Source organism: Heliangelus exortis, chromosome 1 (genome assembly GCF_036169615.1).
Source record: "Heliangelus exortis chromosome 1, bHelExo1.hap1, whole genome shotgun sequence".
Taxonomy (NCBI): domain Eukaryota; kingdom Metazoa; phylum Chordata; class Aves; order Apodiformes; family Trochilidae; genus Heliangelus; species Heliangelus exortis.
Window position 1 is genome coordinate 116,795,845 of NC_092422.1, and position 24,565 is coordinate 116,820,409.

The window sequence follows — 24,565 nt, forward strand, 5'->3', positions numbered from 1 at the left end:
GTGCCAGTGAGAGAGAAAAGAAGCTCTGAGTTTTCTCCCTGAGATGAGCACAATGGTGAGTAGAAGAGACAAGACTCTTGACTCCCAGGTTTTTTTCCTTGAATAAATAAGACCCCCACACCACCCTCAGGTGCTCTTTGTTTTTGTTGAGCTTTTCTGCTTTAAAGGCTGAATTCAGACGCCCTCAAGCAGGTGCTGCTGAAGGCAGTGGGGGATGAAAGCTTTTTTTCATCAGAGGATGGAATTCAGCCCAAATGTGTCTTACTATGGCACAGCAGGTCCCCAGTAATGCCAGGCTTCCAGGAGCAGGAGAGCCTGCCTCCCCCATTGACTGCAGCATGCTGATACCAAGCATTAGAAGAACTAGGAAAAAGACCTTGCCATTGCAGGGTTGGGGAGAATGTATTGCAGAAGCAGGAGAGCACTAGATATGCTTTTGTTACTGGTATGAAAAAAGCTGTAATAGTGAGAAAAATGAGCTGATATTTGCAAAAACTATAACCTACTATCAAATAAAAGACTCACCTGTCAGATGAAAAGAAGTCTTTATCCGGCACCTGTATTTGGGGGACTGTTAAAAAAAAAAATCAACCAAAACCCAGCTGTTTTCACACAAAGGGCTTGAATTTGCTGCAATCACATGCAGAATATCCCACTGTTCCTGGATGTGCCTAGCACTGCTGTAAATTCAAGGTGCAATTGCATCAGCTAATAGTATTCCTGCAGTTCTCTTTAGTTTGAAATATCACCCAGCTCACTTGGGTTAGATACAAGGTGTAATTGCCTGGAAACCAGCACACAACTCCAGAAGGTGCCCTGCTATTGTGTTCATGTTGTCCAATAAAATGTCCATCCCATTCCTGTGTTGGATGGTGTCACCAGGACACTGCTCAAGGTGTACCTTCGTTTTCCCTTCCTTTGGGCCCCTTGAGAGGTACCAGGGGCTTCCTAAGAACTCAGCTCCTTATGGATTCCCTAAGCCATGGGAAGTCCCAAGAAGCAAAAGCTCCTCACAGTTTCTGCACCTGCCAGGGACAGATGCACCTCTCACCACTTGCTGGAAGTGTGTTGGGAGGAAACACGGATGGAGAGGTCTTGGTGAGTATATTAAAATACCATTGGTAAATATTGTTCCTACACCCATGGGGTGCTAGGAACACCATGTCCATTGCAGACTTGCAGAGAAAACGTCAAGTTCCTTCTGACCCAGAGGAAATTTTCCTGTCTTTCTGATGTTCCAGCTAGCAATGAGTATTTCTTCTCATGCACTTTTCAAAAGGTGACAGTGATCCTGTTCTAGCATCTAGATTCTTTGCAGTCTCCTCTGCAGCTGCAGGGAGGGGTGTACACAGCCATCCTCACATTGCTGCAATGGCAAGAGTATGACCTGATAGCCATGAAACCAGGGCTCTGCCTTAATGCATCCCTGCAGACTGAAGAAGGGGGAGGTGTGAGCTGCTAGAGGGAACTAAAAATAGTCTCTTCTCTGAGTCAAGTGGGGATCCTGGAAAGAAAAGGCCACATTCCTCATAGGGATGTAAGACAGTATGTTAGGGAATGAGATGGAAGAACAGTTACTAACTAGAAGACAGCATTGGCATGAGAACAAGTAGGTAAAAATAGGCTATGAAAAAATGTGGGCTGCAAATCAGAAATGTGTTTCCTTCTGTCAGAGTGAGGTCCTGGAATAACCTGCTAAGAAAATTCCCGATGACCCTTAAGGTGGACTCTGATAAATTAACAAGTGGGACCTTATGACTCAGTGTCTGTCATAGCTGGGTAATATGATGATGACTAGGAGATTCCTTCTAGCCCCACATTCCTGTTGATATGATAACAGAGGAATCTGTGTAGGGTGCAGTAAATGCTGAATCACTGAGTGCTTTATATAGCTGCCTGGCAGGACATAGTTCCTCGCACCCACCCTGTCTGCGAGAACCTCCAGGACAAAGAAAAGAAAACAAAGCAAAAAACAACAAAAGAAAACAATCCTTAGGAAGATGACTGTGTTCTGGAAGCAGATACAGATGCCTGTATTTTAAAGAATAAAGATACAGATGCCTGAGTTAGAAGAACACCATCTGAGCTACAGGCTCCTTTACATAGGGGAAAGGTGGTGGCATGGGCATGAAAGCAAGATACCTCACTGTAAACACTGAGGTACATACTCTGAGGTGAACATGCTCCAGCAGCTTTGATACACAATTTTAACACAGGAAGGAACCTCAGTGCTTGGAACCATGTAGAGGTATCCCGTTCACTTTCTCAGCCAGGTGCATGCAGGGATCATTTCCACAGGGCATGACCATGCAACATAGTGAAAAATTCCTGCAATTAATGTCAGCTGCTAAAATATCCACAGTTCTTCTGCCACCACAAGACCCACAAGTCTTTTGAAGGTGTTTTTCCCTGTCTTCTAAGAGTTGCCCCCAGGACAAGACCAATTTTTGCTGCACAAGGCCAGGAATCAGGATGCAGATTACACTGATGTGTTTGATGCCTCACAACTGGACATCTACAGCTCTGCTGACCTGTCTCTAAGAGCAAATCTTGGGATAACAGCAGCAGCTGCATTTTCAGTAGTACATAACTAGAGGTAGAGGCCAAGTAAAAGACACCCATGAAAAAGTAGATAAAAGACAGGCCTGGTTTCTCCACTCAGGAGAGTAACATTGCTTAGGAGGAGAGTGTTTCTCCACACCCCTCATGGCTGTGGGACTTGAGGCAAACTTTTCTGGAGCTTCTTCTGGACCTGTAGAAGGTTATGTACAGATATGGGTGCTACCATATCTTGTAGCCCAGGCTACTTAGAGATCTAGGGCCCCACACTGCTTGCTGCTCCCCACCTCAACATAGGAATGTCCCCACACAGATGTGGCACCACGGTACAGACACTGTCTTCATGGGTTGTTCAGTCTGGTTACTCTGGGCTAAGGACACCTGAGGGTTTTCCCTCTTGTAGTACTTTGAATACTCATTATTTCTAATAACTGCCTCCTGTATCAAAGCTCAGAGCAAGAGCTTCCCTGCAGAGCCCGGCTGCTAATGCCAACACAAGGCAATAGAAAACTTCTGTGCCAACAGTCAGAACTGTTCTCCGAGAAAGCCTGGCTTAATCTCCCTCTGCCATGGCTAACAAAGCTTTTTTTTCCCCCTCCTTTTATTTTTTTCAAAACCAGGCAGCTGAATCACAATCAAGATCCATTTTGTTATTACATATTTTTCTAATACATATTTTCCATTCACAAGCTGACAGGGAAACACAGGCATGCTGAGTGATGTCAGCCAGTGGCAGCACAAGAACTTCCAGGTTTCCTGCCTTCCTGGCCCCTGCCAAGGCCCAGCAAGCAGGCCTACAGAGACATCTCATACCCGTTGTGATGAGACTCCTCTTCTCAAACAGCCATCAGTAAGGAAAGAGCACAGAGGTGTGAGTGCACCACTAGTGTCAGGGGAAGTGTGTGGAGACTGCAGATCTTTTAAACAGTGGAGCAGCACCTGTAAATGGGCCCAGAGACAGGGAAGGGCTCTGCTCTGTGGACCATTTCCTATTGCACTGTGCATGGCAGGGGCCAAGGATGCTGGCTGAAGTGGACTCACCATCTCTTCATGTGGTTTGCAGACAGCAACAGGAGTGATGGAGCTAGAGCCTGCAGAGGTGCACTGCTAGCAGGGGGAAAATAGCTTGGAAACATGTCTCAGGAAGCTAAGAAGGACCTCATCAGCATTAACTGCTGTGGTCCTGTGTGCATCAGAGGAAGAGGAAATCTCTCTGCTGGCAGATACAGCTCGGATGAGGACAGGGTGCTGGCATAAGGTGTACAGGATCCTGCCCTGTAGCTTCTGGGCAGAAGCAGTTTCTCACTAAAATACCTAAAATACCTTTGAGGACATTTTTAGGGACGGTGAGTCTAGCACCTGGCAGACGGCCTCCTTCCAGTCACTTACCTTTTATTTCAATTTCTGTAAGATGAAAGTTTCTGCCTTGAACTGCAAAGAGGTACAGTCTTTCCTAATTGGAAAACTGATTTAGACAGCAGATACATAGGAGAAGGAATTGTTCATGAGGGATATGGATACTACAGGCCCACTGGGTGAGAGGTGGCTCACTTCAGTCTGCATCCATCATCCATGGCAAGGTCATAAATCAAGGTATTCCTGGTCCTGCTGCCACAGGGCTTCTTCTTAGCACTTTCAGTCTATATTTGCCTTCACAGAATATAAACAGCCCTCACAGCCCCTACAGCTGCTCAGAAACCTTGTATTCAGGGCAAAGCCATAATTAAGATGCTTTGAATGGCTTAGTGGGGAGAGAGAGGCTACTCCTAAGGATGAACAAAGAGCCAGGGGCGAAGCAAATGTCAAATTCAGTGCCTGAGACAGGTGCCTAAAGTTAGGTAGCATGAAGGTTAGGTAGTACGTGTGCCTGTGCAATGACTGATGCAGATTACAGATCTACAGATCCTGTAATAGTTGTGGCAATGAAAGGCAGCCCACTGTCTTGCTCAGTCCTTTCTTCTTATGTGCAGGCAGCCCAATCCATCCCATGGCGCGTTGGCTCTTCCCCACCTGAATCAAATGTATGTTCCTTGATAGATACTGGGAAAGGCTGGAACTGGGAGTCATCAAAAGCACCAGTGAGTTTTTGTGTGTGCACACATATGAACTGCATCAGCTTTGTATGCATGCGTAGCAAGTAGGATCACAGAATCATTTAGGTTGGAAAAGAACCTAAAGATCATCAAATCCAACCATTAACCTAACACTGCCAAGTCCACCACTAAACCATGTCCCTCCACCACATCTACATATCTTTTAAACAAATTCAGGGGCAGTGACTTTACCACCTCCATGGGCAGCCTCTGCCTGTGATGGACAACTCTTCCAGTGAAGAAATTTTTTTCTAATATCCAATCCAAACCTACCTGGCACAACTTGACACCATTTTCTCTTGTACTATTACTTGTTACCTGGGAGACGAGACCAACACCCACCTTGCTCCAATCTCCTTTCACGTAGGTGTAGAGAGCAGTAAGGTCTCCCCTCAGTCTCTTTTTCTCCAGGCTTTCACCACCAGCTACCTCAGCTGCTTCTTGCAGGATTCATTCTCTAGACCCTTCACCAGCTTTGTTGCCCTCCTCTGAACACACTCTAGCTCTTCAATGTCCTTCTTGTAGTAGGGGGCCCAAAACTGAACACAGGATTCAAGGTATGGCCCCATCAGTGCCAAGTACAGGGGGCAATCCCTTCCCTAGGCCTGCTTGCCACACTATTTCTGATACAAGGCAGGATGCTGTTGGCCTTCCCAGTTGGTGCATCCACAAGACATTCAGTTTCCAGCTGGTGGCTACTGGTCAGCAGACAGAAAAGCAACTGCCCCAAATTCCAGTGATGAGTTTCCAAACAAACCATAGGTTCAAAGTCCTCTGGCGTACTTTTCTGCACTTGCTAGTGGATTTTAAGTTAATTTTTATATCTGCCGCTGCCAGATGGCTTCATGGTTGATGATTTCCCATGACTGTGCTGCAGTATTTCCAAGCCCCAGAGCAAAGTGCTACTGCCAATATGTTTATGGAAGGGCAAAGCCATCCCCAGTTTGAAAAGAAAGGGATTTTCCCAGTGCTTACTCAAATTTAACAGGGTGCCAAGCGTGTTTCAGTCATCTCCCTGTCTCAGCGTGGGGACTCCGCGGGATGCGCTGCGTTGGGGCACTGGAGGTTCCTGTCGCACCCGATGTGACAGCAGCAGCCCCTGCTGCGAGCTCTGCAAAACTGCAGGCAGCTCGTCCCCAGCCCCGGGGGGAGGGAACGGCAGCCGAGACCCTGCAGGACCACCCCCCCGCCCCGGATTCCCCCAAACCAGGCAGCCAGGACCCGGGGCCGCACAGCCCGGGGGTCTCCCCGCCGGCATCCGCGGACACTCTCCGGCCTGTCGAATAAATGATGCTTATAAACAAGACACGAGGCCAGACAAAACTTTCTGGCTCTACGTGACCTCCCTGCAGCTTCGGCGTGGCACAGGGTGGAAACTGCTTTCTGGGGGTGCCCGAGAAAGTGGTGTGGAGGGGCACGCTGTGGTATGCCTTCCTAACCCCCCTCGCTGCCCTCCTCCTGCCCACCTCGGGCTTGTTCAGCATCTCGTCGCTCCCAGCCTTCACACTTTCACACTTGCACCCTGCCTGGGCTTCTCTGTCTCTGGCTGCCACTGCGGATTTGCCCCCTTAGGGGTAGGAGACACTCAGTCAGTGCAATTCACACAGGCCAGGGCGAGGCATTCCTGAGTCAGAAGTGCTCAGGAAGCCCTGAAAGAAATGAAGAAACCTGATTTCTGTTAGAAATAAATAAATAAATAAATAGGGAAACGTCGGAGGCAGCATTTCAGGAATGAAGAGGTACTATGGGAATATTTTTAGCATACAGCAGTGTGGGATTTCACCATCATCAGGGATAACAGAGAGGGCAGCACTAACTCAAAACTGGGTTTGGGATTCCTGTCAGTCCCACTTTTAATAAAGCCTTTCTCCGGAGGGTTTTTTATGCACTGGGAATCAGGTCTCAGGATCCTGAACTTCTCTTGTGGAGGCAATGATAGGGTGAAAGTCCTTCACAAATACCTGAACAAAAGTGAGCACACTGGATTTACTTTCTTGGTATTTCTAAGACAAAAATGAAACAGACCATATTAATTTAAACAAACCTCATTCCAGACTGCATCATCCATACAAAGGCATATAGAGGGGCTCAAGCACCAGGAAAACAAGGAAAAATATTAAAAGAAAAACCTTTTCAGATTCTCTTTTGCAGTTGCTATCTTATCTTTCTCTTCAGCTCTGACCCAAGCCTTGCTTTCAACTGCTTAGCTGAACTTCATAAAATACAGACACCTGCAGACACATCAACTCTGGGCTCCATTTTCTTACTCAGATGCTACCAAGAAAAAACAACCAAAACCCAAAAGTCTCCAGCACACACCCCACTCTGAGGTCCTTGCTTTGCCAGGGATCAGTGCTGCAACCACTTCTGGTGTCTGGCTGTCTCCCATTTCCAGTGGGATGCTGGTGGGAGGCTTGGCATCAGCAGCCTTGTGGGAAGGATACCTCTGTCTGCTGCATACAAGTGTGTTTCTGAGACACTCCCTGCTGGTGTGATCACCCAGCTCTCACAGGGAAAGAAAGCCCTCTGAGATGATGAAGAACTGGAGTCTCGTAGGCCATCCATCCCCAGTCTTTCCACTGCTGTCACCAGGACAGAGAGACGTGCTGGGTACCTGCAGGGCATGGGGCTGCAAACAAAACTGCTGCCACCTTCCCAAGTCCTGCTAACAACCCCTCAGCCAAACATGGTCTGCAGTCACCACTGACCAGACCGGGGCCGACACTGCAGCCCGGGGTGGGACAAGGTTTATTCCCAACCCTCAGATGCCAGGAAAAGACACATCCCTTAGGGAGGATACGTAGCTTTAGCACGGCTGAAAACACGCAGTGTTTTGAGGGTCGGAGAACACTTGTCTTTATGGCAGCAGGGCTTGCAGTCACACAAAGGTAGGTTTCAGATCTTCTTTGAAATTCACCACAGGCCGGGGCAAGCCGTGGTACTCTGTCCGGTGGCCCACACAGCTGCTGGACTCCGTGTCCGTGTCCGTGCTACTGCTTCCCAGGGAGCCACGTGGGCTCTGGAAGCAGACCTCGCAGCAGGGGCGGTGGCAGCCGTGAAACATCTCTTCGGAGCTGCTGCTGGAGTCAGAGTCCGGGTAATAGTACAGCGAGCGCAGGGAGGGCTCAGCAGGACCCCTCAAGGTTCCCTGACGCCGCTGCGTCTCCCACCGGAGGCACGGAGAAGCTGCCCCGGACTCCAGCCATCCCTCCGGCTGGAGGGAAACCTCCCTGGAAACGGGGATGGCTGGAGGGGATGGTACCGGTGGGTGAAGAAGCCTTCCACCAGCCACCTCTCCTTCCCTCCCCAGGGAGATATGGGCCAATTCCTCCTTTACTCCCCGGCTGGCACGGGGGGACGTGTGTCCAGGGAAATGGGTGGAGGTGGTAGGCAGCGGGATCCTCCTCCGGCGCCTCGCCAGCTGGGGGCTGAGGGGGCTGCGGATGCCCGGGAGGCCCTCCTGGGCCCCCCATGTTCCCCCCGGCTTGTCTAAGGGGCCTTGGCTGCCAGGTGGGGGTCCCCCAGACAAGGCTGGGCTGTAGGTTTTGCCACCCAGGCTCAGGTCTTGCAAGATTTCCCACAGCTTCTCGCTGCTCACGTAGCTGACTTTTGGGGATGACTCCCAGGAGATGCCTTGGCCAGGCAGCTGCTCTGGAGACTGTCCCTGCCCTGCAGGCACCCCATGCTCCATGGCATCTTTCAGGCCACGTTCGAGGCTGCCCTCCGCGTCAAAAAGCGGCACCTGAGATCTAACAGGCTTATGGCTCGCATATTCATGGAGGTCCTGAGCATCTCTGCAGAGAGGGGGTGTCCCCGGCAAGCGGGGAGGCTGCTGCCCATCCCGCTCCGGATCCGGGGGGCGGCAGTCCACTGACACATCCCCATGCTGCCCCACACAGGGAGCTGCCGGCAGGACGTAAGGATCGCAGCCGCTCTCTGCAGACATCAGCCTCATCAGCTTCTCCTTGGCGCTGCTCACTTGCTCCTGCAGGCTTTCGATCACGGCGTTTTTCTGTATCAAACAAATACGCGTGTCAAGCACAGGGAACTAAACGGCGGCCAATTTGGAAGCTGGGGCTGGCAGAAAATGAATCTTCTCTCTCTGCAGGGAGAGGGGCTCTGGGGCAGCACTGCAGCAGGCTTGCAAGAGCCAGACCAGCCAGCGAGTGTGTGACCTCTTCCTCCTCTGGACCCCTCTGGAGCCCACCAGATGTGGATGTGGAAAGGGGGGGAACTGGGGCAGGTGGCTCTCTGAGCTGGGGTGCTCCAAGCCCTGAGCATGGGTGTCAGAGGAGGAGGCTGGGGGCTGTGCTCAGACAGAGCATCTTCTTTCTAAATGAACCTTGTTTCACTGGATTTTGGAAACCAGGCTCTCCTGCTCTTCTCCCACCATATTTTGGTTTTATTTTTGTTTTTCGATCCCTCTGTAGCATGCCTAAATTTTGGAACTTTGGGGTGCAGAACGATGTGACAAAACAAAGTGGCTCTTTCCCTCCAGAGAAAAAAGGCTGGAGGGGGAAGGCCAGTGTGGACCATAAGGAAGGGCTTCTCACCCGAGAAAGCCTCCAGCCCACAAAAGGGAACTGGAGAAGCTGGGCACGGCCGAGGGGGCCCGGCAGAGCCCCGTACCTCAGTGAGCAGCCGCTTCATGGAGTTTTTCTCCCCTATCAGCTGGTAGAGCTGCTCCTCGCTGTACACCGAGCGGCAGCTCCTGCTTGGGCTGGTGAAATATTTTGCCATGTGGCTCACGGTTTGGCTTTCTTCTTCAAAGGCTTTCCACTGCTTGAGCTGAGGAGTAGAAAAACGGTGTTATCTGCCCGATAGGCACAGCCCCTGCCGAGGGGGCGGGAGGCAGGCGCAGCTCCGGCACGAAGGAGACAAAGGGATGGAGAAAGGGAGACAAAGGCAGGGTGTGACAGAGGAGCCTCTGCTCGCCACACGGGTGGCGAGAGACGCCCGGGCAAGGGGCTGGCGTGTCACTGGGAGCCTCCCACCCACCTCAGCCCTACCCTGTCCCTGGCTCCAGCTTTTTAATGCAGAAAAGGGGTGGGTGCCTGCCTGTGCTGCAACCTCTAAGCGCGCTGTGTGTGGAAGCCTTCTCCTTCTTCTTCTTCCCCCTCCCTGAGTCCCTGACACACAAAGACAGTGTCACGCACGCCTCCTTATCCCCGACTCACTGGTGACAAGCTGAAACCCAGCAACTCTTAGTATCCATTTTCTCGTCTAGAAGAGCCCAGATCCAGCTGCTTATCGATCTCAGATGAGCAATAGAAGAGCAAGCCCATTAGGAAAAACAAGTTGATGAATTAAAAGATGTAAGTTAAATAAAATGTTCGAGGCCCCCAGGCTACTGCAGAAAAATGGTACAGGCAGAGTGCAAGCACAGCTCATCAGCTGCTCTGCCCTTACTCCAAGAGACCTCACTCTTGGCAGAGCATTGCCAGCAGGCTTGGTGCTTGTCAGAGGAGGTTTGGATCCTGCTCCCAAGGGATGTTCAGCTAGTAGGCTGGGATTCTGCAGTTACACTGCATCAACTGAGGTAGGAGGGGACCTCTGGAAATCATCTACTTCAACCACCCTGCTCAAGCCAGGTGTACTGGACCGAGCCATGCAGGACTGTGTCTAACTGGGTCTTGAATATTTCCAAGGATGGAAAGTACACAACCTCTGGGAAACCTGCTCCAGTGCTTTATAATTTTCAAAGAACCCCCACCCCCATGCACCTTTTCTGATGTTTAAATAGAATTTCCTGTGTTTCACTTTGTGCCCGTTGTCCCCTGTCCTGCCAGTGGACACCACTGAGAAAAGTCTGGCTCCCACATCTCTGCTCCACCCCCATTGGTATTTATACACATTGGTGAGATTCCCTGAGCCTTCTCCTGCACAGATGTGCTCTTTCTTCAGCTTCACCTCTTCCTCCCTTTCTCACCTCGTTTCCTTGAGCCCAAACATCCCTCCAAATATTACACCGAGTAAACAACTGTTTCCTCTCCCTGTAACAATGGGATCATTTTTCCCACCAGCTTCATGGCCAGCCACACCACGCTGCTTCTGAAGGACACAGGAAGCAGAAGAGCCTTGCCTCATCACAAAAGGCTTCCTTCAAACATCTCCACGTCCTCCTCCTCACTCACAGCAAAGCCCCCACCTTCCTTCAGCAAGAGTGCCGAGGACAGCCTCCCCCAGGAGCTGTTCTGAAGCAGCATGCTTCATGAAGTCATGAAGCCTCTAGGCCTTCTGAGGCCATCTGGATGTTCAGAGCCCAACTCCACCCCTGCCACAGCATGGCCACGGTGCTTGCCCTCTATGTGGCTGCTGCATGTGGCATGCTCTTGCAGGTGAGTTTCTGAGCAGCAGCCCTGCAGTGCATCTTGCACTGCCTGCAGACTCAGGGGATTTGATGGGGGGAGGAGGACCACTGGGGGCTTGGAGGATGAGCTGTGTAGGTGAGCCCAGCATCTGGGGACAGAAGCAGGAAAATAACTGCTTTGGCAGTTATGTCTGTTGTTGTTACAACAACAACATGTCTGTTGTTGTTAAATTCAAAATTGTTCTCATTTTCAGCCGGGTGGCAGGGGACAGGTGGCACTGTACCTGTGGAACAAAGATGAAGCAGTTGATCGTGGTTGTACACACAAAGATGCCTCCAGAGGTAAAACCAAACACCAAGTTGTGCCATGCACGGAAGAAACGATGAACTAAGCAGACAGTGCCAGCAGCCAGGAAAACGAGGTTGACCCCGACAATGAGCGTCAAGGACTGGTTGACTGGCGGGGAGCTGACGTTGTCCGTCAGACCGGCCAAGTAGGTCCCATACAGCAGGAGGATACTCTGGAAGCAGAAAAGAGGTTTCCAGAGTGTGGAAAATTACAGCCTGATGGTGTCAACCCCCACCTTGTACTGAGCCTGGTGAGCTCAGATACACTCAGCACAATCCTAATTAATGCTCTTTGATCTATAATGCAGACCTTCAGCGTGCGGTGGTGATGCTGCGGCAAACGCCCAGCGTGCTGCTGCAGGTCTGAAGTGGGGCTGAGGAGATGGGGTAGGGGTGAAGGCACTGGCAAGCCATGGAGGTCCCAGCCAAGGGGAGCAGGGAGCTGACAGTCAGGTGATGTCATGGAGCAGGGCACGACTGTGAAGGGGCAAGAAGTGAAAACCTCCCCTTGGGCAGCCTGGAGCAGGAGCAGCAAAGATGTCCAGACAAGAGACAAAGGTCCCTACAGGTATGCAGCAGTGGGGTTGCATCCAGGAGAAGTGACATACCTCTGAAGAAGCAGGAAGGAGTTTCAAAAGGACATTCAGAAGGAGAAAGCAAGGCAGAAGAAGGGGAGGTTTACACTAGAGGGAAGACAATGTACTTGGTGCCTTTTTATATAGCAATCCAGGAAACTACTGGGTACAATTCTCATCCTTCCGGTGGGTGCATTCTTCACCATTTCCTGCCTGACCAGTGGGGCTGAAAGGGGCTGGAGAGGTGCTCTCTACATAGTGGCCTTTCCTCATCCTGGTTGTTTCAGAGCAGGCTTCCTCCCCACGCTGCCCCTGAAACACCTCACATACGCATCTTTCTAGTGTGTTTTACCTGGCAGGCAGAATTCCTGCTTCTCTAGGGTACATTAGAAGAAAACACAGAGAATTTTTTGTCTGCTTCTGTAGTGTAGGATATGTGCATGAGAATAATTTGGAAATGTCATCTAACAAAATCCCTGCTACGGCAAGGACCCAGAATTTTGGGAACATGACCCCTACCTATTGCTGTGCTACCCAGTAAATGGCAACTGTCAGCCTTTTCCTGAGACCTTAAATTTGAGCATCAAGAAGTGCTTTGTGACCTGTGATGCAGATGTTCTGTAGACTCTTCTGGACACCTCTGTCCTGTGGCTGCTTGATGACTACAATGGCCACTGACAGCACTGAGGTCTGGAGGGACACTCTTACAGGCAAGACAGGTTCATGTCCACCATCTCTGGTGAGACTCCCAACTCCAGAGCACTGTGAATTCTCAGGGAGTAATTGTAATAGTTAGAACAGCATCACTGGGAGCTAGGGTGACACCTGACCCTGCTTCTACACTGGATCATAACAGGGCACCTCCAAATACACAGCCCAAAAGCAAGCCAACTCCTAAGCTCTGAGCCATTGAAAAACAGCACCAAAGTCCCATTTAAAATTCATATATTCTATCTGGGACACAGACAACAGCACTGCTGTCTGGTAAATTGGGACTTTCAGTAAGGACTAAGTTTTTTGTTTGTTTGTTTGTTTGTTTTAAACTTGAGCAGAGGACTTTGCTCCCAATTCCGGGCATCTCCTTGGCAAGTCATTTCTGTTCATTGCTCTATGCCAGTAAAACCAGGATAATACACCGAGCAGCTTCATAAGGGGCCAAGCAATGCTGTGGAAGATAAGAAGTGATACGTGCACACGAAGATAGAGCATACTCTCACGATAGTGTAAATCCAGATTAACTTCAGAAAAGCCATTAAAGAAATAACTCCATGACCCCCAGTAGGTAGATATGATCAGGATCAGGTTCAATTCAACACTAACAAAGAGTACCTGGGAAAGGGGATGTTTCGTTCCAGAAAGCAGTTTGTATCTGTTGTAGTAAAAGCATTACAAACTGCAGACAAATCAGCAGTGGAAACACAACACTGAAAGCCAAGGAACACCTGCAGTCCCTAGCAACAAAGGACTTTTAAGGACAAGCTGGACTAAATGAAGCACAAGGGGGAGAGGGACTTAGCTGTCTTGTGAAGTCTCTCCCTGCTATTTTCCCTATGATTTTGGGTAGATGGTCAACGAGTATCCTATCAGAGTGAGTCGGAAAGGGACTGCCTGTACTGCATGCAGAGATGGAGCCATTCCATAAGGAAGGCTGTGATCTCACAAGCTTCATGAACATCAGCTTTCTGAAACGTGTCCAGCCCCCACCAACCCAGAGACACATGAGACCACAGATAATTACAGCAATAATTATACCTACATAGTTACATCAGTATAACTAACTTTGCTGGAATAAGAATGGCCACGTGCAAAGCTCTGCCAGTGAAAATGTACCTCAGTGGTGTAATTAAGCTGATACACATCCTGTAAAGGTTGGCACCAAGCACTTGTCATCAGCACCTCCTTGAATCAGAGTCAGGGGACTCGGGGGCTGAGTTGCATAGTGCATCTCTGCAGTGGATGCTCATCTGAGGCTTTATGGAAAAAAATGTGCTTTAGGAAATAGTAAGACAAACATTTTAAGAAGGGAGGTGGGGGGCTGCAGGGAGAGAACTACAGAGGCACTATGTGCACAGTGTATGTAAAAACAGAACGTGAGGCAGGGAACAAGGGGCTAAGAAGGATTTTAAAAGAAAATGTAAGAAAGCATCAAGATGGCAGACTAGAGGTGGGAGGGCTTTCAAGATGAAGAGGAGCTGCTGGAACCTGCAACAGGCATATAGCTCGGGTGGGCAGCAGAACTAAGAATGCTGCTAAACTTTTCATGCTGTGAGACTGGGAGAAGGCAAGATACAACACAAGAAACAACAAAGAGGTTACATACCTTAAAGCCTAAAATGAGAACGAGCCAAAGATCAGAATAAAGAGATGCGCAGGACTGTATGCGGCTCACTGAGCAGGTCATGCCTTTCTCTGTTGCCTAGGAGGCAAGGGGGAAGCAGAAGTGAAGGTGGCTGCCTAAAACCAGACACAGACTGATGGGCTGACAGGTCTATGCATTTGGCCAGGTCTCCTCTGTAAATTACTAAAAGGAAAGGCCAGAACTGGTGCTGCCAGGTGTAGAGGGCTAAAGTGAGGACGACACTAGCACTCTGCTACCAACAGGGCCAGTTAAATCTTTCTCTAAAGCAGCTGCAGGTGCCATGGACCCCTCCTGTGTCACCCAGATGACCTACACAGGCTAGTCAAGATCATACCAAGGCTTGGCAAGCCAAAGTCCTGCAACCAGCTATCCCTTACCAGGTTTGGGTGCAGAGACCTGGAAATCTAAATGGAATCTCTTGACGTTAAGAAGCCATGCAAAAACACAATCTGGAGTGCCCAGAATGCTTTCTGGCTTTTTTTTCTCTCTATTTTTTTAAAACAGCACCTGCAAACACTTGACCACCCCCCAACTTTGTCCACAGAGATCAGACAGTACATAACCCAACCCTTCACCACCCCTTCTCATCCCTTTACCCGCAGTGAAACGCTGAGGCTTCGGAAACACTGGACTGGATCAGAGAATACCCATGTCAAGAGCAACACTGCATCTGCCAGCACCAAAGCAGCCACCATCGCCAGCAACTGGAGGTCTTTGATAATCTGCAAAGGCAAAAGAAGTAAGCATTACCATGGGTGGCAAATGGTCACTAATATCCTCTATCACCCAGGTCTCTTTCTAGTTATTTCTTTCAAGGAACATGTCCATCCTAATACTTTCCCCAGAGTGGGGTCCAGCAGACTCACCTACATCCAAGTCAGCCACAGGATCTCTGTCTCCACCTTCCAAACTCTTGGAGACCTAATTGGGCTCAGGGCCAGGTATAAACCCCCCCCAACAGTGTGGCTAGCTGATGAATGCTATGACAGAAAACAGCTCTTCCAAAAAAAGAGCATCATCCTTTATGCCCATATCACAAGCAGAGACATGAAGAGTGAAAAAAATAGAAGCTCGTAGGATTATAATTCTGCAAATTTAACACAGAGCCCAGTGCCTCAGGAGTGTGAGTCCTTGGCTTGCTCTGCTACAAGCCCTCTTGTCTCTCACCTTTCTTCTGAGAACTACTTATTTTGCCATTGGAAAGTGGATGCTGAAAGCTGGAAGTGCAGCATTACGTGCACACATTTCTATAGGCAACCCCCATTTTCCTCCCAGCTGGTGTATCCTCTTCCTTCAGTGCTGCAGAGGATTTCCCTCCTTCCCGTCAAGAGAAGCTCAGATGCATCTGAGTGTGGCCCTGCATCACATGCCCTTGAGAATACCCAGGTTATTTTCATCCCACAAAAACAATCAGTCCATAACCTGACATACACACTGGTGTGCAGTGTAATGAAGGCAGTGTAAAATGAGAACAAGGCTTTGTTCAGTGATGGGGCTGGAACTCCACTGGGAAAAGGCAAGCCTGGCATTATACCTGCTTGCTTGCCTGCGAAGTGGAAAAGCTCCTTCATTGTGCAGGAATAAATAAGGAGCCCATGCCTGTCTAGGAGCAAAACTAGACCTACGGTTGTGGCACCCACTCCCAATCACGCCCCTGTTTTGTCTGCTATCTCACACTGATTTGGGACTTGCTGGTGTTTGCATCCCTTGGGATTTTTAACTCCCCCCACCCCTGTCCCTGGGTGCAGTGTACTCACCACCCTCTTGTCTGGCACCCTCTGGGTGAACACCTTGTAGAGCCTCCAGCTTTTCCCCAGGATGGGGCCAAACACCAGGGAGGTCCCGACGCACAGCAGGCAGAGCCGCACCTGCCGGGGGGTGGAGAGGGGGGGCTGAAGGGGCACCCATGGGATTTGCAGGGGCACCCCATGCCCTCCCACTCAGGGATGCAATAAAGATGGGTGCAGATGTGTCTACAGTCTCCCGGAGGATTGTAGAGGATAGGAGAAAGCTGACTGCAGGGCAAAATAAATGAAATGGTGTGTATTCCTCTGCAGGCATGCTTTTTCCTTCTCACCCCAAGAAGCTCTCAAGAGAGAAGCAGGCAGATAGAATCAGGCAGCTTGCAAGCAGCAGAGGCACCAGCAGGGCTCAGCACCAATAAACCACTTGCACCTCCATTAATTACTCTCATCCCAGTGGCTGAGCAGGATGGCAGGGTGTGCTCTCTCCTGCATCCCACTCCTCCACCTGGATCTGTGCCCAGGCCCTCTGGTGTGGCAGGGTGGCTGCTCTGGGGCAGGACATGGGGGTTCATCACACAGATTGGTATTCTGATGAAGATTTACTTTGTGGCCAAAAAACATGCCTGAAGCCTTGAGGCACCCGTGCAGGTGTGTACATGCACATGTCTGCATGTGTGGGCACCTGTCCCAGCAAACCCCCCCACTCACCTGAATAAGCTTTTCTACTGAGTCTCCGGATGGCAGGCTCTGCTCCTGAATCCCAAAGAGGTAAGCACTTGTGTAAGTCAAGCCACTGCCCAGCAGGGTCACAATGTTCAGGTTGGGGCTGGACATCTTCACGATCCTCCAGGAAATAAAGAAGGGAACAGTTATTGAACATCATGACCTGGCAGCACAGGGTCATGGTTCCTTTACAAGGATGATGTTGGCCATAAGGAATGCTGAGACACTGGCCTGTGTCCTCCCCAGCCCCTGCTGTTCACAGCTCTTTCAGAAGCTCAGCCATTGCTCCATGGTGCATACCCCACCCATGCCCCTTTATTGCTGGAATGCTTCTCTACCCTTACAGCATTAATTTTTCCCTATCCCAGCACTCCTGTAGGACAGCAAGATACCTTCTTCCCAAAACGCATGGGTACCAGGCTTGCCTCTACTCCCTGCATGTGTCTGCAGCATGGAAAATAATCCCTGAGGCAGCTTCAACCTGTGTCTTAATGGACAAAACTGTAGCAAGCCTTTTGTGGCAAAGCAGACAAGGCCACCACAGCCGAATCTCTCTGCTACCAGTGCCTGTGTCAGGAACACAAATCTGGTCTGGTGGGGCCAGCATGTGCCATGGCCCTGTGTCCACCCAGCACTGCAGAGCCATGGGAAGAGATGCCCAGTGGTCATGCAGGTGGCACACAGCACAGCACCCAAATTCAGCCCCCTGAGATCAAGGCCGACATCTTCCTTCACCATCCTCTACTGTAAAGGGGCAGAAGTGGAAAACCTTACTAGCATGGCCTGGGGTGACTGTCCCCAGCAGTAAGCTTTGGGTATGGCACCTACAAATGCCTTCAGGAAGAATCTCTTCCCCCCTGCTCCTTCCTTTGAGGAGATACTTCCACCCCCAGCACCATCTCAACTTCAGAAAGCTGACAGCAGTGTTCAGGTTACAGCTTCCCCTCTGTAATTTCACCTCATCACTCATAATCCTGTAACTGTATTCGGGGAAGGGAGAATCAACCCACCCATCTCTCTCGACCTGTCACCCCTCTCCAGCACTTCCATCAGGTGAAAGCTGTAGCTCCTGCCATGACTCCGCATAGTTCCATCCCTTTGATCTGATGCTAAATCTTTCTATTTCCCTACCCCTCAGCTCCTTCCTGCTTCTTTCTGCCCCTGAAGCAACACAGAGCCTGGGATTCAGCCCAGCTCTCTCTCTCCCTGCCTTCCTTGCCATGCCTCAGCCTGTGGGGAATGGTATTAGTCAGCTCACCCTCTCAGCTGCAGACTGAAAAAGATCTCCTTTGCCCTCCCAGCCTCAGTAGGCAGACTCATATTTATATGCTGCAGTGCAAGTAAATAACTCGTGTTCATTACAGCTTTGCTCTGAGAATATCTTCGGGGACCTAAATAATTTGGTAATCAATTATGGTGGCCACTGAACCTGACACCACTCTGCTTCAGTAAATCAAGCTTGAGACCAGGATGCAGATCATCCAGCTACTGCACCACAGCAGGCACAGGGCTCAAGATAAACCCTCAGGAGCAGGGGCCTCATGACTGCACAGGGGGTTATAAGAAGCTTTATGTTCTTTAATGCTACCAGAGCACTGGAATGGCAGTGGCCCGGGCTGCACACAAATGCATCTCTTTACAGAACAACAGCGCATGAAGCACAAAGGCCTTGCCAGGGGAAGCTTGGGAGAGGGATGTATCTCTGTGGGGGAAGCAGGTGAGAGATCAAAGCACCATTGAAGCTGAGAAGAAGGTGGCAAGGAGGCAGGTGAGACATCCAGAACTGATGAGGAGCTAGCTGACACAGTCAGAGTTACAAGGAATCACTGAGGCTTCTGCTTCATTCATGCTGCATGCAAGTGAGCAGAACTTTTTACAGCAAGGAAAGCCTGCACTTCACCACCAGCTTCTCATGCCAATGGAGATCACATTCCCCACCAATATGAGCAAGCATGTATTGCTAACCATAGGCTAGCAAAATCTTCAAACTCTGAGTGGCCCAACAGCAGGAAGGGTGTGTGCATGTTGAGGAGAGCACGATGGCTTTGCTCATGGAGCTATTCTGCCCACTGTGGAGTGGAGGAGGAGGCCAGCTCCCTTTCTTCTCACTCATGCTGATCATTTTATTGATTAGCACCTTTGAGATGAGACCACGCACTGCTGCTTGTGCCATGCTGGAGGGCATCCATGCTCTGTCTTGTTCACATCTCCCTGACTTTGGGAAGGAAGGCAGCAGTGCAAGCAGGACTGTCTCCACCAATGATCAACACTGGGTGTGATGGAGAAGCTAAAATATTCCTGGCACTGCCCTTGCTTTCCCCATGCTGTCCCTTCAGGCTTGTACCCTCCTGACCATCCTTAGCTGGCCAACAGCTCAGAGCCTGGCCCTGAAGGAGCCCAGTCCCACTGGTCCAGCTCAGGGGAGCTCTCATGGCATAAAAAGGAAGGCCTTACCTGTTTTTCCTGAAGTGAATTGTGAAGACAAGAAAGAAGAGTGCTAGTAGGACTCCACCAGTCACAAATGTCCACACAACTCCCAGGAGAGCAGCAGAAAAGGATAGGGAGCTCCTCGCATTGCGGTCAGAAGATGTCTGTGGGAAGCAAAAGGGGTAAGGAGGAAGAAGAGATTGCAGTGGCTTTTAGCAAAGGAAGTCCCTACTCTGGCATCATATCTCCCAGCAAGTTCTCCTGTTCAGCTAGAAACCATGCCTCTGAAATCCCTCCTCACAAGCAGACACCCTGGCAGCAGAACCAGGTCCACAGGCAGGGACTGTGGGATATGTGTAGCTAGGACACATCCTCTTCCACTTGCTGATTTTGCAGGAGAGGGCAGTTCAGGAGCCCTCTTCTTACTGCCAAATACATAATGAAGCTGTACAAGTGACTCACAAACCTCAGGCAACCCTGGCTGTGGAAGAGGGGAAAACGGGTGACAGCTCCCCACCATCCTCCTCTGGAAAGAAATTTCTGGAGAAAGACCCGGTGATACTCCAGTATGCAGCACAGTTCTTTGGCAAGTTGGGTAGGACACCCTTGGCCAGCTGACCCCACCCCTTACCCCTAGATGCAGCAGATACCAACCAGATGGCTGATGTGACTGGGAGCCAGAGCAGAGATGCCAGTTGGTGCAGAAAACACCGACAAGGGAGTGGGATGGCATTTTTCAGACACCTTACACAGCCACACACCAAGCTGGTCTCCACCCATCTCCCAGCTGGCTGGAAAATAACTTGGTCCTGGGTAGACATCAGCTAAGAACTGGCTTCTGAAGGGCACTCCCCAAGCGAGTATCATGGAGGCACCTCTCTCCTTTGCATACAATTGACCTTATGGTTTTAAATCTCCATTTAAAAATACTCCCTGCTGCCTCCTTATTAACACAGGATGGATAAAATAACCCTACATGAAACAAGAAACCTATTTCCGCTGCGGATCTAAAATACTTCATCATTTTCAACAGGGTGCACGTGTGTGGTTTCACTCAAATGTACCATGCATGCACGTTACTGACAAGTAATTTTTTATAATTTTTTTTTTTAAAAAGGTCCTTTCTCAGATATTCCAGTTCACCTGCACACAATTGCTATGGCAGAAGATCTATCTTCCTGACAGCTGCCTCTGCCCCTGTCTCAATTTTCCCTTTAAGGTCTGAGCTGTTTCTGCTGCCAGCATTTATAGAAATAAACCTGCAGGGAGAAGCAGGGCAGTCCTTTTGAGCTGATGCCTCTTCCCCTCTACCCCAGCCAGGCTTCAACACCTCTGGATGAACAAACCCAAGGAACAGCTTGAAGAATTAAAGAAAACACATAACTCATAAAACAGAAACGTCTCACTGCCACCAGCATGGCTGATCCACAAGCTCCTGGCAGCTCACATGCCGGTGCCACGCTGGCTGCAGGGCTGCTGGGTAGGGCAAACCCCCAGCTGGGAGAGACAGCCAGCTGAAAGCTGCTGCTGCTGCTGCCTTATTCCAGAATAAAGCTGCAAGCACAGCACAGCCCCGCTTTGCAGCAGTGTGGAGGCACACATCCCTGGGGAGAGATCAATCTCACACTGGCAAACTGCTCCTCACCTCCTCTTGCCTCTTCTCCTTATCCCCAGGGGAATTTTCTGGCTCTCAGGGAAATGAAGACTTCATCAAATAGCAGAGATAGCCAGCCAGATCAGTCCCCCTCACCTTAAACCAGGACTCGCTGTGCAAAATCCCCGTAATTCAGCACAAATCAGGTTCATCTTCCCACTTGTGTGGAGCACAGAGGGGCTGACGGAGATGACATGAGGCTGCAAGGACACCCTGATTCTGCATCCTGCCTGGTCAAGCCTGTGGGCAATACCTGGCTTTTGCCAGTAAGGTGACCAGGATGGCTTCATCATCCTGGGGCTTCCACACTTCACTCCCAGCTGCACCCACCAGCAGTATCTTTCCACCTTTGGCTGCTTCCAGCAACCACACAGGGACCAAAAATACCCCTGTGGTCTCCCACCTTTCCTTTCCAGACCCACACCCCTCCACCCACTGTTTCCCTGCATGCTGATGATACTTGAAGTTGATGGAGCATTTTGTTCGCCACTGAGCAGAGTAAACCTTGGCCCTAGCAGGGGGAATATTAATTGTAATGCAGCTGCCAGGGCCAGAGGAGCCAAGCAGCTCATGGTCTTCTAATTAAAGGCCTGTGGTCATGCAGGATGTGGTAGAGAGCCAAGCGGGCCAAGCTTTGCTGATCCATTCAGCAGCCTCAGGAGAAGTCAACTGCAACTAAGTGCACCCCAGTGTCATTTCTGCTGGCTTAGTGGTAGGGGGAGAGGTACCATTTATTACAGATGATGGCTTTTAATTAAAACCTGCTCAATTCATATTTGAAAAGGACTTTGAAGTTCCAGGGAATAGGAAAGGTGAAGGGCAGAGGAGGCTATCCCAGGCCACTCCTAAGAAGCTGTCACACTGAGCGACACATGAGAAGGCTGCTTGACATGACTTGGCTGTCGTGCCTGCTTCCTTACCTTCTGCCTGACTGCTGGGTGTCATCTAGGCAGGGCTTGTCTTGAAGGTCACACCAGAAGGTGACAGTGCCCAGGCTCCTGCTGGACTGGACTGGCTTGGCAGCCTCTACCCCTCTCTCCATCCCTCCACCCAAATCCACTTCTGTGGAGCAAACCTCACACCCCATCTCTCTCCCTTGCCCCTGTACCTACCACAGTGACAGTGCAGAGCTCCTGCAGTGCCCGCTGCTGCTGTGCCTGGCTGCCAAAACTGAAGCTGCCATCGCAGAGCTCAGAGCAGTTGAACCCCAGCTCCATAGCACATCCTCAGCCGTCATCCAGACGTACCTTCGCGCCTGCGGGAAGGAGGGGGGTCAATTTCCTCCAGCCAGAACAAAACCCCGGGCGTACGCCATACCTCCCCCTGCCAGCAGGGTGTAAGGAAGGGGTCTGGCAGCCTGGGGCCGAGCTTACCCAAAGCGATGCAGTGCACATTCAGAGCTACGAGGGGGAGCCTCCACCTCCTGGCGTCCTTCGGGGTGTCCTCTGTGGCGAGGGGAGTCAGCGAGGGGTGCAGGTCCCAGCAGAGCACGGTGGCATCCTCAGCCCAGCTACAACACCCTGCAAATCAACACACACCGGGGTCACAGCAGCCCCCAGCCCCCATACCCCAATTGCAGAGCTGACACCAGGTGCTGTGTCAGCCAAACCAGACAGAGCGTGGCACCCCAGCACCCTGAGCTCACCACAGCTTTCCTCTGCAAATGTATTTCCCTACAATAGTGCCATTTCAGGGCTCATCTGTCCACAGGTCCCTTCCCCATGCCAGCAGCTGCTGGTCTCCTGGTGCAGTCCCCTCTTCCAGCAAAGTGAAGAAAACAACAAACAACAAGAAGTGTTGCCATCTACTAATGGGACCTACATCCCCGCCTGGGTGAGCAGGGGAGGAACATGCTTGAATAACTTCTGTACCAAAGTATTCTGGCTGGCTTGGCCCGAGCAACACCCAGGCTAGCTGAGGAGTGGGCTGTTTATTAAGGACATTTAAAAGCCTGGCACCTCCACCCTCCCAATCTCTCCCAGGGCCCTGGCTGCCAGGTATTGTGCCTGTACCAGCTCTCCTCACACCACCTTTGCCTCTGTTCCCTCTTTCATTTCTCTTTTTGGTGGGGATTTTAATAGGCCTCATTACCATTTTAGACATGAGGTCATACTTATCCTCAAGCATCCTTACTCAATTACCATTGTCACCGTTTTTAATTAGCTTCCAGCGCACGACCCTAAGCAAGTCTCCCGTCGTTAGCAGCTGGGGAGGAAGCACCACAGCTCACTCCCTACTTACTCCTAACAACAGGTAGGAGGAAAAAATATTATTCCATATCGTGCTCCCTGGGGCTCCTCCCAGGCCGAGCATCCCCTGTGCTCACACCCTGTGCCGGGCTGGTGCTCTGTCCTTCCCTGCCATTACTCCCAACACTTTGATCCTCTTTCCTCATGGGTCCTTTCTTTGAAAAACCTTCCATCATTACAGGAGCGCTGAAAGAATAAATTAAAGCAAAGTGTGGTCACCAGGACCTCACTCATTACTCTTCATGAGGGATAATCAGGATTCAAATGCCAGAAAAGCCACGGGCATCTTTCTCAGGTAATGCAAACCAATTTTCAGCTTTAGTGAAGACACTTAAAAGTCCCAGCCCAAACAAACACATCAGGGTTAGTGTCTTAAATTAGTGGAGCCACTTCTAAAGTGACAATCAAAACTCTGCTGCTGGAAGAAGAAGCCCAAATGTACCACAGGTCTGCATGCTGTCCTGGCTTCATCAGGACTGTTTCCAGAGCAAGATCAGCTCTCTGGATCCTACAAACAGACTTACCACATGTTACCAAGACTTAGGATTTCACACACATGTGAAAGGCTGTAGCCTTTTTTCAAGAGCTCTGGTGCAAGCCAGCTCCATCAAGCCTTTTTCTATATTCAGCTTGTAACAAAAAATGGTGGTACTCCCTCCACCACAGGACCACTCTCTGGAGGTTTCCATGTCCTTCATGTCCTTCACTCAGGCTGAGCAATCACACAAGGGGTATGGCTGCAGGAGGTAACACCAGGTGTTGCAACAACAGTAGAAGGGCAGTGGAGATGAGGAGACAGGCTCCAAGTGGATAGTAAGGGACGATTAAAACAGGTTGCCCAGAAAAACTGTGACTTCCCTCTCCCTGGAAGTGTTCAGGGGCAGGTTGGATGGGGCTTTGAGCATCCTGGTCTAGTGGGAAGTGTCCCTGCCCATGGAGGGGTTTGGAATGAGATGGTCTTTAAGGTCCCTTCCAACCCAAACCATTCTGTTATCATGGTAACGAGATGGAGTGCACAGAGAGGCTGCCTGGGGATGGGTAGGAGAGGGGTGTTGAATATTTAATGCCAAGAAGACCTGTAGGTAAGTGCTGCCCAGCTTCCCAAAGGGCTCAACTCCTCCTCATGCCCCCAGTTGTTTTTAAGGACAAAGGATCTCCCTATAACACACTCTAACCTCCTGCCACATCATATGGGGAGCCTACCTGCTCGAAGGGCCATTACCAAGGATGAGGCCAGCAGGCACGACCCTCTCCTGGCTCACAAATGGAGATGTTTCCACAGGAAGAGTCAGTTCAGTCCCTGTTCCATTCAGGAAACCATCCCTCAGTACAGGGCAGAAGCCACTCGAGGTCTTCCCAGCACCCACCTCACTATTCCACAAATACTTCCTGTGCAGCATTGATACCAAGCCAATACCAGTGAGTGCTCATTAGTATGCAACAAAGAAAGCACTAGTGTGGTTGTCACCAAAAGGCAGCAGGCATTTCCAGCCTGGCTCCTGGCTCCTGCCTCTCATGGCCTG

The 24,565-nt window shown here is 50.4% G+C and overlaps 1 protein-coding gene across 2 annotated transcripts in view; it reads right to left on the reverse strand.

Annotated features, from left to right (window-relative positions):
- Window positions 1-6,476: 6,476 nt before the first annotated feature.
- Window positions 6,477-24,565, reverse strand: part of GPR156 (G protein-coupled receptor 156) — a 38,176-nt gene continuing 20,087 nt past the window's right edge. For both annotated transcript variants that reach the window (XM_071760500.1, XM_071760490.1), the window contains exons 2-11: window positions 22,167-22,313; window positions 21,906-22,048; window positions 19,167-19,303; window positions 16,698-16,833; window positions 16,002-16,112; window positions 14,841-14,966; window positions 14,206-14,301; window positions 11,247-11,483; window positions 9,282-9,440; window positions 6,477-8,664 (exon numbers count right to left, since the gene is read on the reverse strand). In XM_071760500.1, coding sequence (XP_071616601.1) covers window positions 7,531-8,664; window positions 9,282-9,440; window positions 11,247-11,483; window positions 14,206-14,301; window positions 14,841-14,966; window positions 16,002-16,112; window positions 16,698-16,833; window positions 19,167-19,303; window positions 21,906-22,010 — 2,241 coding nt within the window. In that variant the 5' untranslated portion in view covers window positions 22,011-22,048; window positions 22,167-22,313 and the 3' untranslated portion in view covers window positions 6,477-7,530. The remainder of the gene's footprint in view (window positions 8,665-9,281; window positions 9,441-11,246; window positions 11,484-14,205; window positions 14,302-14,840; window positions 14,967-16,001; window positions 16,113-16,697; window positions 16,834-19,166; window positions 19,304-21,905; window positions 22,049-22,166; window positions 22,314-24,565) is intronic.